Below are 16,281 nucleotides of genomic sequence, written 5' to 3'. Positions count from 1 at the left end.
AAATCTAAACTTGCAGCTGCCCATTAAGAATTTATCAATTTTTATAACTGGGGAAGAATCAACCTTACAAGCTCTTGTTTACATATAAAACGTGGAAACACCAAATAGATGAAAGCAATAATATAACCAGATATACTGTCATACATGCTTATCTGATTCATATTTGGATTTTATGTTCTTTGACACGAAGTCCTATCACATACACCATCTCATGTGTCCTCACAACAGCTCCAAGAGACAAAGCAGCCAAGTATGTTTTCCCTCCCCTGAGCTCAGAGAACTTGAGTAACTTGCGGTCATCTACATAGCTAGCTGATGAGCTGCCACGACCATTCTAGCTTTTGGACTCCCAGGCTACTACTCTCCAATTTAGTTAGTGTTGAACAAGATACAGAGTAAGATTTTAATGGCATTAGAGTCTAGTATTTGCCATTGTAAAATCACATTTGGTGTGACTGGAAATTCACTTCTGGGAAATTAACTTCTCCAACAGGCTATGTAAGAAACATTACCATTAACCTTTCACATAGGTGTTAAGAGAGCATTAAAAAGGGAAGACATTGAAAACTGTAGGAAAAATGATTTCTCAGACGATTTCTTATTTGGTTGGTTTAGTAACAGCTTTGGCTACTTGGTGACAAAAAGACCTAAGGAGGAAGGTCATTCTACTTTTGTAAATATGGCTCCTCTTGCAATAGAATCCTGGCCCCAGTGGACCCAGCATAGCACTCAACTCCATCACTAGGTACTGAACAACAGAGTGAGGGAACAGGAGAACTACTTATTAGCAGGGTTTAGACCAGTGGTTCTCAACCTGTGGGTCGTGACCCCTTTGGCGGTCGAACGACCCTTTCACAGGGGTCGCCTAAGACCATCCTGCATATCATATATTTACATTACGATTCATAACAGTAGCAACATTACAGTTATGAAGTAGCAATGAAAATAATTTTATGGTTGGGTCACAACATGAAGAACTCTATTTAAAGGGCCAGAAGGTTGAGAACCACTGGTTTAGACTATAGATAATTTATTCTGGGACTTCTGACTCCATTACTATTCAGTGATTTGCCAGGTCCTGGTGTCAGTCAATCGCCAAATGGCAATCTGGTACATCTGCTTTAGTATCCGCTAGCACTGACTCGGTTCAACCCACTGGAGGTCACACATGGAACTACAGCTTTTAAAGATGAAGTCAGCTGGAATCTGAAAAGCACTGCCTAAATCCATGATCCAAATGGCCAAAAGCATGGTACCCAATAAACAATTTTTGAGTGTCTAGAAACAAAGAACTCGGGGCCACTCTATAGTAGTGATTCATGGATTACAAATCAGTCATTTATGTTCCAATCGATAAAAAAAAAAGTTTTAAAGTACGAAAACTGTAAAAATGGAATGTATCTGATAACATTCACTTCAACAGCTCTTATACCAGAAAGAACTTGGAAGGAATGTTGCCCAGGAGACATCACAAGTAACCACCCTCACCCCCCTTAGGAGTATTACAGGAGATGAGAGAAATAGTAGGAAATGTGTATAGGACTTATGCTTCTGGGTACTAGAAGTGATCTGTCCGACCACTATAAGCTATCTTTTCTAGCATGTCATATAAGAATCAGAATATTATAATTCAAAAGATTCTAGCCCACCCGTCTTTCTCAGGAAAACTAAGGCTCAAAGGTTAGTAACTTCTCTACTAACTGTAATGCACAGTTAGTCTGTAGAAGAGACTGCATAGAGTTCAGTTTCAGAAGCTTATCCTCCGAGAAGGTCTCTCTCAAGTCTGAAAGTAAACTTCACAGGTAATCTGCCTTCTTCAAATCCTCTTTTTAGTCTTACTTTATGTTTCAAACAAAAATACATGTCCAGGGCTAACTTTGCAAATTCCCAGAAGTATATAGTGCCAGAAGAAAAAAAAAGTAGGGATTTCATTTGGCTTTATCTTTATCCAAGAAATAAAATTCTTAAAGAAAAAAAACAACAACTATCTGTCAAAATTTTGTGGATGGTGATGTGGCAGGAGAAATCTGACTGGCTTAATGATTTAAGCTGTGTGCTACTAAATGTAAGGGCTCAAATGGCCATGCTCACTCACTGCCATTCATTCTCTACAGAGATAGTAATCAATAGCACAACATTGCTCTTAGGAAGCCAAGGCTCTGGGTTCCTCCTCTGCTGCTTCTCTCCAGGGCACCTTGCTCTGTTGTCCCTAAAAATTAGAGGGAATTTTTATTTTTCTTTCCCCTTTCTTCTCTATTCTTTCTTTCAGACCCTCCAGTCTTTAAAATAGCCTTTTTCAGACTCAAATTCAACTAAAATACAAAAGAAGAGCGGACTCGAGTGAATCAATACACATAGAGAGACAGACACAGAAAAGATACGAAGTAGCTGATGATAGAGCAGTTTTGAGTGGCTTGGACTCCGCTTCAAAATACCTGCATCTTAAGAATAGTCCTCTTATTGCTTTGAATTGGATCCTCCAGAGTAATTTAATGCATTTGAATATGATTTTAGCAACTGTTATGAAAAATGTTCTGTGAAATTAGGATGCTATATATCATATTTCACAGAGATCTGCTCCCTAAAGTAATGCTCTGAGTCATTCAGCTTTTTTCACCAGATTGACGTTATTTTTGACGTAAATGGAATGCTGCCCACGGATCAGACACAGACGGTGGCGGGGAAGTAGGGGAATGGAGCAGCATGACAATAGGGTCTGCTCCGCATTCTTATGTGCATTATTCTCCTCAAAAACAGTCAGACCTTAGACCATCACGCTGCCTGGCTTGTGCTATTATCAACAGAAATTCTGAGCATAATGAGACACTTGGTGGCATTTTTAAACTTGAACGCTATCTGCAAATTCATAAAAGGTGGGCCCATGGGGCTTTGGGTTCATACACACAGCATTCAGAGGCAGGCTTATGTATTGCACGGGGGCAGTGCAAAACAGTTACCTAGGGAGTAGCCCTGGAGTTAGTCTTCCTTGCATAGAACCCGGAACAGTGGCTCTGCCACTCAACTGAGTAATAGACCTAAACTCTGTCCTTCAGAATCCTCAATTGCAAAACTGGCATGATAATAACATATCACAATAATACTTGCATTTTATGAGGACTAAAGGCATAAAAAGGTATATAAATGCTTAGAAGAATGACTGGTACATAATAATCACTCCGTAAATGTCTTTATTTATTGATAATGAAAAGGTTAGCAAGATATTCTTAAGTGACTAAAGCAAGTTGCAGACAAGGGTCTTTATGGCTTATACAAAGATAGATGTAAAACTTGCACAAAACTTGACAGGCACTTCAGGTGGTTAGTTTTTTGAGTGAGAGGACAGAATTTGGCTTTAATGGTTTGCCAGAAAACAACCAGTAAATATTGACTTCTCGTTCATTTGGTTTGTTCATTAAAATTTTCCATAGTGATTTACTGGGAGTGTTCACCCATTAATTAGTACAATTCAGTAATATCTCATGGCCAAAATTATTTATCTGGAATTTAGAGCTATTGAAAATAATTAGTTCTGGAAAAAAAATGAAAATTGTGCAAGTTTACTGAGAACTTGTATCTGAATTCAGAATAAAGTGAGTTTGGATCTACTCCAGAATTCTCCTCCACCCCAATTTAGAACTAAACAATAGGATGACATGGAATAATCACCTCATTGCTCTGTATCTAGCGCTGTTCGTTGTATAAGACACTCCTGATATTATAGTGCAAGCGTCCTCCCTTTCCTTTTAATGACTTTGCCTTTAATGCAGCCTGGCTTTAACCATGCCTTGAACGTTATTTTAAAATGCTGGGTTCCAATGCTAAAAATGACTCCATCAGGAAAGAAATCAGATGCAGTGGTAGGTGTCTGGCCAGCCTCATAGCCACAGGTATCTGAAAAGAACCACTGCCACCATGGGCTCAGGGAAAGGCAAAAGGACAAGGGCCCGGTTCTGGCCTCGGCAGAAAACGATTCCTTGGAGGAGCCCAATTACCTCAGGAACTTCAGCGATGCAAATGTCTGCTTAGTGCTGGCCTTTTTTTGTTGTTGCTCTTACTAAATCTTAAATATTTGAAGCCAAAAAACCCCCCAAAAAACACCTTTTGTGGTTTTCCTCATTCTTATCTTTCAATCATGCTCATTACATTTTTCTATTTTAAAATATTTTATATAGTCAGGGGTCACTGGTGGGAAAAGGGGGACATATGTAATACTTTCAACAATAAAGCATTTAAAAAGTATTTTATGTAGTAAAATATGTAGACCATATGTGGAAGTCATAGAAAAAGGATTTTTTTTAAAAAAGAAGGATGCTTATGTACCTACTATCAAGCCTAAAAAGTAAAATTAGCATTTTTGAAGCCCTCTATGCTCCATTTCTAGTTGTAGCCTCTGTTTTTTTCCACAAAAATATCCCTAAAGAATATAATGATTAATTTTACTTGCTTTTTCACTTTATACACATGGTCATGAACTGTACATAACATTCTGCAAATCATTTTTTTTTTTTTTTGGTTGTTGCTCAACATTATGCTGAAAGGTATGACGAGGGTTGACTTTACTGCAGCCATTATGAACAATGTTTTGGTGCACACTGGTGTGTTTCTAGAGAGCATTCACACAGAAGTGAACTCATTGGGCCATGGGATTTACACCTCTTCCATACTACTGGACAACACCAAATTGTTTTAACAAAAATTGTTGTATGAGTTTTCCTTTTTTCCTACATGCTGGCAATCATATGAAACTATCTTTGCCAGTCGCTTTATTTTTATTAATAACATTTAATGTTTATTTATGTTCACCAAACTTTGAGTTTCCTCTTTTGTGAACTGACCGCTTATGCTTTTTGCCCATTTAGTTGTGTTTTTCTATGATTGATTTGAATTCTTAAGTATATTCTGGATAACAACCTTTTCTCTTAGTTATATGGGCTATAAATATATTCTCTCAATTTTTGGCTTTTCTTTCTAAGTTCTTTATAATGTCTTTTGAAGATGAGATTTTCTTAATATTACTGTGGTCAAATTTATCAAACTCTTCATATGATTTGGAATTTTGCATCTTAAGAACCATATAAACATTCTCCTACATTTTCTTCTAAAAGGTTTAAATATAGCCTTTCATATTTGAATCTTTAATCCATTTGGAATCTATTTCATGAAAGCTGTGAGATCGGGTCCAATTTCATTTTTCTCTATATGAATGGTTACTTTTCCTAGCACCATTTGCTAGTCCACCCTTTCTGCACTAATCTGCGGGGTCAGTTCTGTATTATTCTCAAATTGGCACACATGGGCCAGTCTGTTTCTGGACTTTACTCTGTTGCACTGGTCTACTTCTCAATTGCTGACACTACACCTCAATCTCAATCATTATTCCTTTCCAGTGAATCTTGGTATCTGAAAGAACAAAACGACAATGCGGTCGCACCTGTCAGAATGGCTATCATCAACAAATCAACAAATGACAAGTGCTGGTGAGGATGCAGAGAAAAAAGAACCCTCGCGCACTGCTGGTGGGAATGCAGACTGGTGCAGCCACTGTGGAGAAACACTATGGAGTTTCCTCAAAAAACTAAAAATGGAACTCCCATTTGACCCAGTGATCCCACTTCTAGGAATTAATCCCAAGAAACTAGAAACACCAATCAGAAAGGATATATGCACCCCTATGTTCACAGCGGCACAATTTACCATAGCTAAGATTTGGAAACAGCCTAAGTGCCCATCATCAGATGAATGGATTAAAAAACTGTGGTACATCTACACAATGGAATACTACGCTGTGGTAAAAAAGAAGGAATTCTTACCATTTGTAACAGCATGGATGGACCTGGAGAGCATTATGCTAAGCGAAATAAGCCAGTCAGAGAAAGATAAATATCACTGAGCTCACTCATTTATGGAATATAATGAAGAACATAAACTGATGAACAAAAACAGATCCAGAGACAGAGAAGCATTGATCAGACTGTCAAACCTCAGAGGGAAGGTAGGGGAGGGTGGGGGTAATGGGGAGAGATCAACCAAAGGACTTGTATGCAGGCATATAAGCCTAACCAATGAACACAGACAACAGGGGGGTGAGGACAAAAGTGGGGGTGGGGGGTGGGGGGGAGGCAATGGGGCGATAAGGACACATATGTAATAACCTTATTCAATAAAGAAAAAAAAATTAAAAAAAAAAGAAGTTCCCTTGCATGTATTTCTCCAGGAGTATCTTGACTACTCTGGGCCAAGTATTGTTCCATGTATGTTTTAGAAACAACTTGTCAAATTCTAAAATAATAATAATAATAAAGGCCCCGTTTAAATTCTAATCAAAACTATGTGGAATATATAGATCAATTTGGCATAATGGAATTTTTTATAATTTCCTACCTCTTCTGATTTATACAGGTCTTCTTGAATGTCTTTCCATAGGTCTTGAGGTTATTTTATTGAATTCATACTGCCTACCATATCTTTTCTGTTGCTATTATAAATGGTATCTTGTAAAAAAAATCAGAGATACTTGGTCTACAATGGTAACACGTGACCCAGCTTCTATTTTGCCTCAATACCATTAATGGGTCACAATGCTTACAGAATTAAGTATAAACTCTTCTTCAGGCATTGAAAGTCTACAGTTACTCCAAGAATACCCTATGACACAGCATTAACGTAAGGTACCACCTTTAACATAAAGTCTACAAATCAGAAAAATATTATTCCGTTTTTATTCATTTTTCTCATTTCTTCACACTCCCTCTCATTTCTTAAAATATCTCTTATCTGTCTTATATCAAACCCTTTCTTATCTTCCTCACCCTTGGTCCCAGCCATCCTACAAATCATATATCTTGTTGCACACTTAACAGGCCCAAACACTGTTCTTTCTACCTTGCAGCCACCCTTACTCTTACAAGTCAGGGTGCCACCAAGCATCCAGCGTTCAAAGTAACTTTTTAAAGGTGTGGTTCTTACTTCTGACCCCTCACGATAGAATAATAATAATCTGCCTTCATATAGTTTCCACTATATGAAGTATCAGTCCTTGTCTTTCTTTCAGGATCTCTATGGAATATGCATACTTTTTCTTTAACAAACAGCCTTTAAAATACTTGAAGTTGAAAACAGTATTAGCATAAAGATCCTGGAATATTTAGAAACTGAGGAAGAGCTGCTGTTCAGGTGGCTTTTCTAGGGAATCTAATCCAACTAAGACTCTAACTGTTTCTCCTACCAAGATCTCTCTACATGCCTGTTTTCTGTGTTTAGTCTAATGCCGACCTAACTAGCTGGGCAGCCACGGGCATATCTGGTTACTTCAGGGCACTTGGATACAATGTCGAGAACTCTCTCAACCAGAGTCATCTGTGGACGTGAAACATGGCAGTAGGGAAAAATTATTTTCCACATCTTGGAACAGGTGTAAAATTATATTTGTCCAGTACACAGCCACACACTAGAAGGGATTTAAGGTTTGTTATGGCTCTTGATGAAAAATAATTGCTATATTTGCTTTATATATTATAAGAAAAAAGCATTCAAGTATATTGAGCAATATATGTTCTATCAAAAATTTAATGAGATATTTGAGTGGTTTAGTTTATAGAGAACCAAACAAATGATGTTCAGATATAACTTTAATGGGGTAAACTTGTGCATGGCTGGAAAAATAGTTTTGTCAATAATTCAATATTGAGAGCCACATAATGAATCCATCGCAGCTGGGGAGCTCTGTCCTAGAAGAACATGCGTGCATGTGAAGAAATGGCTGCTTACCTGCTCTTCTTCCCTCTGTCCTTTCTGACTCCTTCACTCTCCCCTTCCTTTCTCCTTTCACTATTTCATCCTAACATCGTTTTCATTGACCTATAATTGATAATCCTTTTGCTTCAATGAGCCGCCTGGAGGCCTGAAAATATGCTAATCATCTCATCCTATCAGTAAAACATCCAGTGCTTAGAAAGCAAATCATAGCTGGACAGTCCCCAGGAGGCAGAGCACTGAGTCTGAGGGGCAGGAGCTGGGGAACTGACTGCAGCCACTGGACCCCTCCTGTTGCAAAAATGTGTTTGTTGGAGGGGGATCCTTAAATGCAGGATGGCCTGTGTTTGGTCCACATTTCACTTCCTTTTCTAAACCTCTAGGACTTCAGTGTTCCCTAGCAACAGAAGCAAAGGATCAATTTAGGAAAGTGCTTTTCAGAGCATTCCTATCTAGTTCCTGACCAAGCCATTTAGTTTGAAATTCAAGGAGATTTATCACTGACTGTCCTCAGCAGTGATACTGGAAGAGCAGCTCTTGATATGTACACTACTAACATCGGAGATGACAGATTCCACCTCTGCTGCACAAGCAGGGATGAGCTTCAGCAAGAATTAGTAGTCCCTGCATCTCACTGTGAACTGACACTGTTGCTAGGGAAACTGATAATTATGTGGCAAAATGGAGGGTGTAGAAGGGAAGAAGGGTTCAGAAGAAATGTGAGGTTTTGCTCTAAATCAGGATGTTAATAGTACAGTTTGTTGATCTTCTGCAGTCATATAATTTAATAAATACCATTAATTATATGTTTGACAAGATACAGATTTCTGAACTGAGAGAAAGGAACAGAAGTGAATCGGAGTCTGGAGAGCTGCTGATCACAGGTTATACCTTGTTCACGCCATACCGGGACATGTGTTTATTTTAAGTGCAACTGCTTTTAGGAATTACAATATTCCAAAACATGAAAACGTGTTGATTTCTGACATTTTGTTCTAGAATCAATCTTACAGAGTCACAGACATAAACACTGTAATTCTCTAAAAGCTCTAAAGAATTGCCTTCTTTCACTTCACTAAGTTATACAGCCTCACAATACTCTTTAGGTGGGGAAGAAGGAAGTGTTACTATCCTATCTAATAAAAGAGAAACATGGTAATTAGCATACGACCGCTACCCTTCCCATTGGCTAATCAGGGCAATATGCAAATTAATAGCCAGCCAAGATGGCCGCTGGCAGCCAGGCAGCTTAAAGCGAACATGAGGCTTGCTTGCATCAGTGACGGAGGACTCTAACGTTCCCCGCCTGCCGCTGCAGGCCTCTGAGCTGCAACTCTAAGCAACTATGTTACAAATATAGAAGCTAAACAAAACCCCAGAAACCCGCTTTAGTCGCCGGGCTTCAGCCAGCAGGATCGCAACATTGTTTCAAATACAGAAGGTAAACAAAGGCCAGAAACTTGCTTTCAGCAGCGGAGGCCTAAGAGCTGGAGCCTCAGAGCTAAAGCTGGCCCAGAATAAAAAAAAAGAAAAAAAGGAGTGGTTGGGAGCTTCAGTCACCCACCAGCCTGAAAAGAGCCCTCAGCCCCTCACCCAGATTGGCCAGGCACCCCAGTAGGGACCCACACCCTGAAGGGTGTGTGACCAGCTGCAAACAGCCATCATCCCCTCATCCAGGCTGGCCAGGCACCCCAGTGGGGACCCCCACCCTGATCCAGGACACCCTTCAGGGCAAGCCAGCCGGCCCCCACCTGTGCACCAGGCCTCTATTCTATGTAGTAAAAGGGTAATATGCCTCCCGGCACCGGGATCAGCGTGACAGGGGGCAGCGCCCAAACCCCCTGATCGCCCTGCGGCTCTGTGTGTGACAGGGGGCGGGGCAACAACCTCCCTATCTGCCCTGCTCTGTGTGTGACAGGGTGCGGTGTCCCAACCACCCCTCCCCCCCATGGGCCCTGCTCTGTGTGTGACTGGGTAGAGCCATAACCACCCCATCGGCCCGGCCCTGAGTGTGACAGTGGCGGTGCTGCAACCCCCTGATCCGCCCTGTTCTGTGTGTGACAGGGGGGAGCTCTCCAACCCCGATTGACCCTGCTCTGTGCGTGACAAGGTATGGAGCCCCAACCCCCTGATGGGCCCTGCTCTGTGAGTGACAGGGGGCAGCGCCTCAACCCCCTGATTGGCCCTGCTCTGTGCGTGACAGGGGGTGGCGCCGCAACCTGCCCATCAACCCTGCCTTGAGTGTGACAGGGGGCGGTGCCCCAACCCCCCAATCAGCCCTATCCTGAGCGTGACTGAGGGTGGCATTGCAACCTCCTGATCTGCCCTGCTCTGTGCATGACAGGGGCAGCGCCCCAACTCCCCAATCAGCCCTGCTCTGAGCCTGACCAGGGGCTGCACCTAGGGATTGGGCCTGCCCTCTGCCACCTGGGAGCAGGCCTAAGCCAGCAGGTCGTTATCTCCCAAGGGATCCCAGACTGCGAGAGGGCGCAGGCCGGGCTGAGGGAACTCCCTTTTCCCTGAGTGCACAAATTTTTGTGCACCGGGCCTCTAGTCCTATCTAATAAAAGAGAAACATGGTAATTGGTGTACGACCGCTACCCTTCCCATTGGCTAATCAGGGCGATATGCAAATTAACTGCCAGCCAAGATGGCGGCCGGCAGCCAGGCAGCTTGAAACTAACATGAGGCTTGCTTGCTTCAGTGACGGAGGACTCCAACGTTCCCCGCCTGCTCCTGCAGGCCTCTGAGCCTGCAGTTTGAAACATAGTTACAAATATAGAAGCTAAACAAAACCCCAGGAACCAGCTTTCAGTGAGCTGGGATCTCAGAGCTGGAGTTGATACAGAGTTTCGATTATAGAACCTAAACAAACCAGATACCTGCTTTCAGCAGCTGAGGCCTCAGAGCTGGAGCCATGCTAAAGCTGGCCCAGAATAAATAAAAAAAAAAAGAAAAAAAGGAGCAGTTGGGAGCTTCAGTCCCAGCCTGAAAACAGCCCTCAGCCCCTCACCCAGACTGGCCAGGCACCCCAGTGGGGACCCCCACCCTGAAGGGTGTGTGACCAGCTGCAAACAGCCATCAACCCCTCACCCAGGCTAGCAAGGCACCCCAGTGGGGACCCCCACCCTGAAAGGTGTGTGACCAGCTGCAAACAGCCATCATCCCCTCACCCAGGCTTGCCAGGCACCCCAGTGGGGACCCCCACCCTGATCCAGGACACCCTTCAGGGCAAACCAGCCAGCCCCACCCATGCACCAGGCCTCTATCCTATATAGTAAAAGGGTAATATGCCTCCCAGCACCGGGATCAGCGAGGCCTCCCAGCACCGGGATCAGCGGAGCTGAGAGGCCTCCCAGCACCGGGATCAGCATGACAGGGGGCAGTGCCAAACCCCCTGATCGCCCTGCGGCTCTGTGTGTGACAGGGGGCGGGGCCACAACCTCCCTATCGGCCCTGCTCTGTTCCTGACAGGGGAAGGCGCCCCAACACCTTGATTGGCCCTGCTCTGTGCCTGATAGGGGTGAGCTCCCCAACCCCCTGATCGCCCTGCGGCTCTGTGTGTGACAGGGTGCTGCGCCCCAACCCCCCCACCCCACGGGCCCTGCTCCGTGTGTGACAGGGTAGAGCCATCACCTCCCCATCGGCCCTGCCCTTAGTGTGAGAGTGGCGGCGCCCCAACCCCCTGATCAGCCCTGCTCTGTGGGTGATAGAGGGCGGCGCCCCAATGCCCCCCCCCCCCCTCCATGGGCCCTGCTCTGTGTGTGATGGGGTAGAGCCATAACCTCCCCATCGGCCCTGCCCTGAGCGTGACAGTGGCAGCGCCCCAACCCCCTGATCGGCCCTGCTCTGTGGGTGATAGAGGGCGGCGCCCCAACCCCCTGATCAGCCCTGCTCTGTGTGTGACAGGGGGCTGTGCCCCAACTCCCCTAGCGGCCCTACTCTGTGAGTGACAGAGGGGAGCTCCTCAACCCCCTGATGGTTCCTGCTCTGTAGGTGACAGGGGGGAGCTCCCCAACCCCCTGATTGACCCTGCTCTGTGCGTGACATGGGGGAGCTCCCCAAACCCCTGATCGGCCCTGCTCTGTGCATGACAGGGGGCAGCGCCCCAACCCCCTGATTGGCCCTGCTCTGTGCGTGACAGGGGTTGGCGCCGCAACCTCCCCATCGACCCTGCCTTGAGTGTGACAGGGGGTGGTGCCCCTACCCCCCAATCGGCCCTACCCTGAGTGTGACTGAGGGTGGCATCGCAACCTCCCAATCCGCCCTGCTCTGTGCATGACAGGGGGCGGCGCCCCAACTCCCCAATCGGCCCTGCTCTGAGCCCGACCAGGGGCTGAACCTAGGGATTGGGCCTGCCCTCTGCCACCCGGGAGCAGGCCTAAGCCAGCAGGTCATTATCTGCCGAGGGGTCCCAGACTGCAACAGGGCACAGGCCGGGCTGAGGGCCCCCCCCTCCCCCCCGAGTGCACAAATTTTTGTGCACCGGGCCTCTAGTTTATATATAATAGACAGTAAAACTCACCCCACTGAGTTGAATGACCTTAAGGAAGTCACATGGCTCTTCAGTGAATGGTAATGCTGGAGCTCAATACTCACATTTAAGCTGCCCAGGAGGCATTACATACAGATTATATCTTATTAAGGGAAAACCCAGAAAAAGGATATAAGCTCAGTGAATGGACTCAAGTCTCTAGCTACCACTTCAGTTTTAAATGAAGATTTCCAATACTTTTCATTTTTAATGGCTAAGAGTTTAGTTCTACAATTTAACGTTACTGTGGGTCCAATCCCTGCCTGTGACCATCGGCTCTCTCATGACATTGCTGCTATATATTCTCTTATTCCCCTTCCCTCCCAGGGACTACTGGGGAGCTAATTTAACCAAAAGTTTTATATCCCCCTGTGTATTTATAAGTATAAATTCTTATGCATTTTTTAATCTGTAAATATACTATAGATATTAAGACATTCCTTCACATTCATACACACACAATTTATGTATAGGTGTGTATGTGAGTGAGAAAATCAGTGATTTCTTTATGGTTGGTGTGTGAAAGAAGACAACCATTTATATAGAAAATGTTTCCAGTATTTTGGTCCCATTGGTTGGTCTTAAACAGAATAAAAGAATGAGAATTATATATAGGACAGCAAGAGAAAAGCAAAAAACTTGCATAGAACATCTTAACTTAATGAATTCCAAGAGCTGGAAGTAGTTATAAAAAAGATCTTTACTCTAGTGATTTAAAAATTTCAAACCTTACTCATTAATAGATAAGTAGTATAGCTCACTCTAAATGAACTGTCACTTTAAAGCAATTTATTAAGTCTATCAATGTTATGATGGTTTTAAAATAATATCTGGGCTTGCGTAAGTTGGAATTTTGTTTCTTAACATTAAAGCATTTACTTTTGATAAGACAAGTGAGTGCTAAATGATAAGTTCCTATTTTGATAAACCTTTTCTTCTTTCCCATGGTAGAAAGGCGTTTTCAACATTTAAATCCCTGGATAAGAAAAAGAATGTGAAGCCAAATTTACAGTCATTGAAAGCAATGTTTGTCTAAACAAGGGTTTGACAAACCTTGACTCAGGCCATCTGGACAAGACATCTGCTTGACATCCACGTTCTCCATGGTGTCTCCCTTAGAGACTTCTCCAAGGGGTGTTCTTCTCTCAAAGATGTTGTTGTTGTTATTAACTTGAGTCCCATTTTGCTTCAGCAGCCTGAACACCTCAACCTCCAAATCTCTAATCTGAGAGAAAGAAGAAGGGAAAAAAATCCATTTCTAAAACTCGAACCCAGCACTCCTCTCCAAGTACTAGACAAAACTATCTTATTATTTTCATGGCTTTGGCACATCACTCACCCGCACTTGCAGGCCTTGAACTTCCACAACATGAGCCTTTTCCAAATCTTCTATTTTCTTTCTTTCTGCTTCCTGTCTCTTGATGAAATCAAGTTCTCTGAAGAAGAAAAGAACAGCTCTGATTGCATCAAACACTCAAGAAATGAGGAAACATGTGAATGTTGTTATTGGAATCAATCAACTACACAGTGGGATAAGTAACTGGACAGCTATTTACATAAATAAAATTCAATCATAGTTAGAGAAAACGTATATAGCAATGAAAGCAAGTAAAACATTTTAATGTAGCACAAAGTAAAGAAAAATGCCTTGATTCTGCTTACTCTGATTTTCATTTGCAGCTCCTGATTCTAGAGCTCCCATACATTTTTAGAGCTAATAAACCAATGATCCACCTTGAGTAATTTAGTGGAAATAATTACATGTCAGGTGGTGTCACTATTAGCCTTTTTAAAAATTACATTTATAGAGTAATATATCTAGCAAACTGGTGGAACTGAATGGTCAAAGAAAATTATAATAGGATAGATTCCTATGAATGACCGTGGAAAAGGGCTGGGTGGGTCATAAAAACAGAAGGAGTTGTCATTTATTACCCTGAGGATAACAGGGGGAGAAGGAGAATTATCTTCATTTTGAGAGCCTGGACTATAATATGCAAATTTATCAAAACTTACAAAATTATTATATGACAGTTATATTTTGGGCAAGAAAAGTTAAAATAGTGATGTGCTGAATTCCTTGTTACAAAGAGCAATCCCCCCTTTTAACCAATAAACGTTTTACAGCATTTTCTTTTAAATATTGAAAACATTATTTCCATGATAGGAAGTAACTGAGAAATGGTGAATCTGACATAGAGTAGTATGCTTCGCTTCTGAGGCTGGCATGGAAGGCCAGAAGAGGGCCTGGCATTCCTTTTTGATTGTTCTAGCTAGCTAGCAGTAACTGATGAGAAAGTCCAGTAGAATCTCCCCCGTCAGTCTCCCTGAAGTTACGCCGAGATCCAACAGATGGAAGCAAAGCAGCATCAGCTGCTGAATTCAAGAGCCGACTGTGGTGCTGGTCTCCGACTGCAGGGAAGTGGCAGGGCAGGGGGTCTTGCTCGTCAATATTTATACCCTCTGTAGTGGGGAAATCCTGCAGGTACTGAGTCTGAGAACGGAGGCGGAAACAGCCTCAGCAAGGCCCCAATTGCTGCTCTGCATGCACTGCGGCGAGAGCCCTGCCCGACTTCAGCGAGGCTTCCTGCTTCTGAATTACAGGGATGTTTCAAGAAGGACAGAGATTTCAAATGTTTTAACCGTAACTAGCAATGATTAACAATCAAAGAAACAACTTCATGGTGTCACTGGCTGCCAAAAAAATGATAAAACAAAGTATAATCTCCTAAAAAAAAGATAAAACTGTTTTCCAACACTTAACATATATACAGTGGGGCCTTGACTTACGAGTGTCCCGAGTAACGAGTTTTTTGAGATACCAGCTGTCTCTCGGAGGCCGAGGCCGATTCTTTTGCATTGAGTTGACAGAGTAATTTGAGTTAACGAGCTCCTTAACGAGCTCGGTCTCAGAATGAATTAAACTTGTAAGTCAAGGCCCCACTGTATTTGCTTTAACTATGCTTCTTCGAGGGATAAGTCTGGGGTCATCTTTTCTATCCCACTGAAGATGACGAGATTACTAGAGACAAACCTTTTTTGTATGCATACAAGTATTTTTCAGTCTTTAGAAGTGCTTACTTTTGTTGAAAATCCTTGATCAATTTCTTTGCCTTGTTGTATTTCTTTTCCAAGGCCTGATACTGGCTTTGAGTCTCTTTGAGGTGTTCATTGACTGTGTGGCATAGTGTTTGAGCCTCGATCCAGTAGCTCTCCAACTTCAACATTCTTTCTTTATTCTCTTCTATATTCTGTTGGAGTTGAGTTTTTTCTAGTTCCCACCTCACTTTCTCATTTTCTGCTGCCTGCAGCTGGATAAAAAAAAAAAGAAAACTGTCAAGACAAAGATAATCTGGGTACATCTATACCAAAAATCCCTCACATTTTAATAGCATGGTTTTGATTAAATTCAACTGTTAGATATACTCAATCACCAAACACCTTGAGATGAGAAGCGAAAGCATTATTTTCATTATTTTACAGATTATAAAATGGAAGCCTTGAAAAGTGAAATGCTTTGTCCAAGGCCGCACATCTGATAAATGACAAAACATGGGGCTGACTCCAATTCCCATTATCTTTCCATCACTGAATGTGGTGTGAAATTCAGTGAGCAGTAAAAAATGTTTTAGAGTTTATCTAATTCTAGTCAATGAATTTCAGCAGGTTTTCCTTTAGATATATATATTTTTAAGTATAATATGTTAAAATTTAAATGAAAAGGAGAAAGTGACAGAGCACAGTGTGGCCTATTGGTTGGCGGGGAGAGGGGCTTTGGAGTGGTTTATATTTGAACCCAGCTGTCACTATTTGTCTTTAAAAAATTAATTTTTTTTCAATTACAGTTTAGAGATTTTTTTTTTAAGTATAATATGTAAAAGAGAGAGAGAGGAGAGACAAGCTGGAAAGAAGGGGCAGAAGCACAGTGTGGCCTGTCGGTTGGCAGGAAGGGGGCGCTCTGGAGTCATTACATTTAGATTTGAGTCCTAGCCGGG

The 16,281-nt window shown here is 42.7% G+C and overlaps 1 protein-coding gene across 14 annotated transcripts in view; it reads right to left on the bottom strand.

The window, feature by feature from the left end:
- PPP1R9A (protein phosphatase 1 regulatory subunit 9A) overlaps nucleotides 1–16,281 on the bottom strand; it is a 260,733-nt gene that overhangs the window by 33,058 nt on the left and 211,394 nt on the right. For all 14 annotated transcript variants that reach the window (XM_059712351.1, XM_059712355.1, XM_059712356.1 and 11 more), the window contains 3 exons: nucleotides 15,368–15,597; nucleotides 13,626–13,722; nucleotides 13,340–13,511 (listed from right to left, as the gene is read on the bottom strand). In XM_059712351.1, the coding sequence (XP_059568334.1) occupies nucleotides 13,340–13,511; nucleotides 13,626–13,722; nucleotides 15,368–15,597 (499 nt within the window). The remainder of the gene's footprint in view (nucleotides 1–13,339; nucleotides 13,512–13,625; nucleotides 13,723–15,367; nucleotides 15,598–16,281) is intronic.

This window comes from Myotis daubentonii, chromosome 10 (genome assembly GCF_963259705.1).
Source record: "Myotis daubentonii chromosome 10, mMyoDau2.1, whole genome shotgun sequence".
NCBI classification, from domain to species: domain Eukaryota; kingdom Metazoa; phylum Chordata; class Mammalia; order Chiroptera; family Vespertilionidae; genus Myotis; species Myotis daubentonii.
This window is presented reverse-complemented; position numbering and strand designations above follow the sequence as displayed.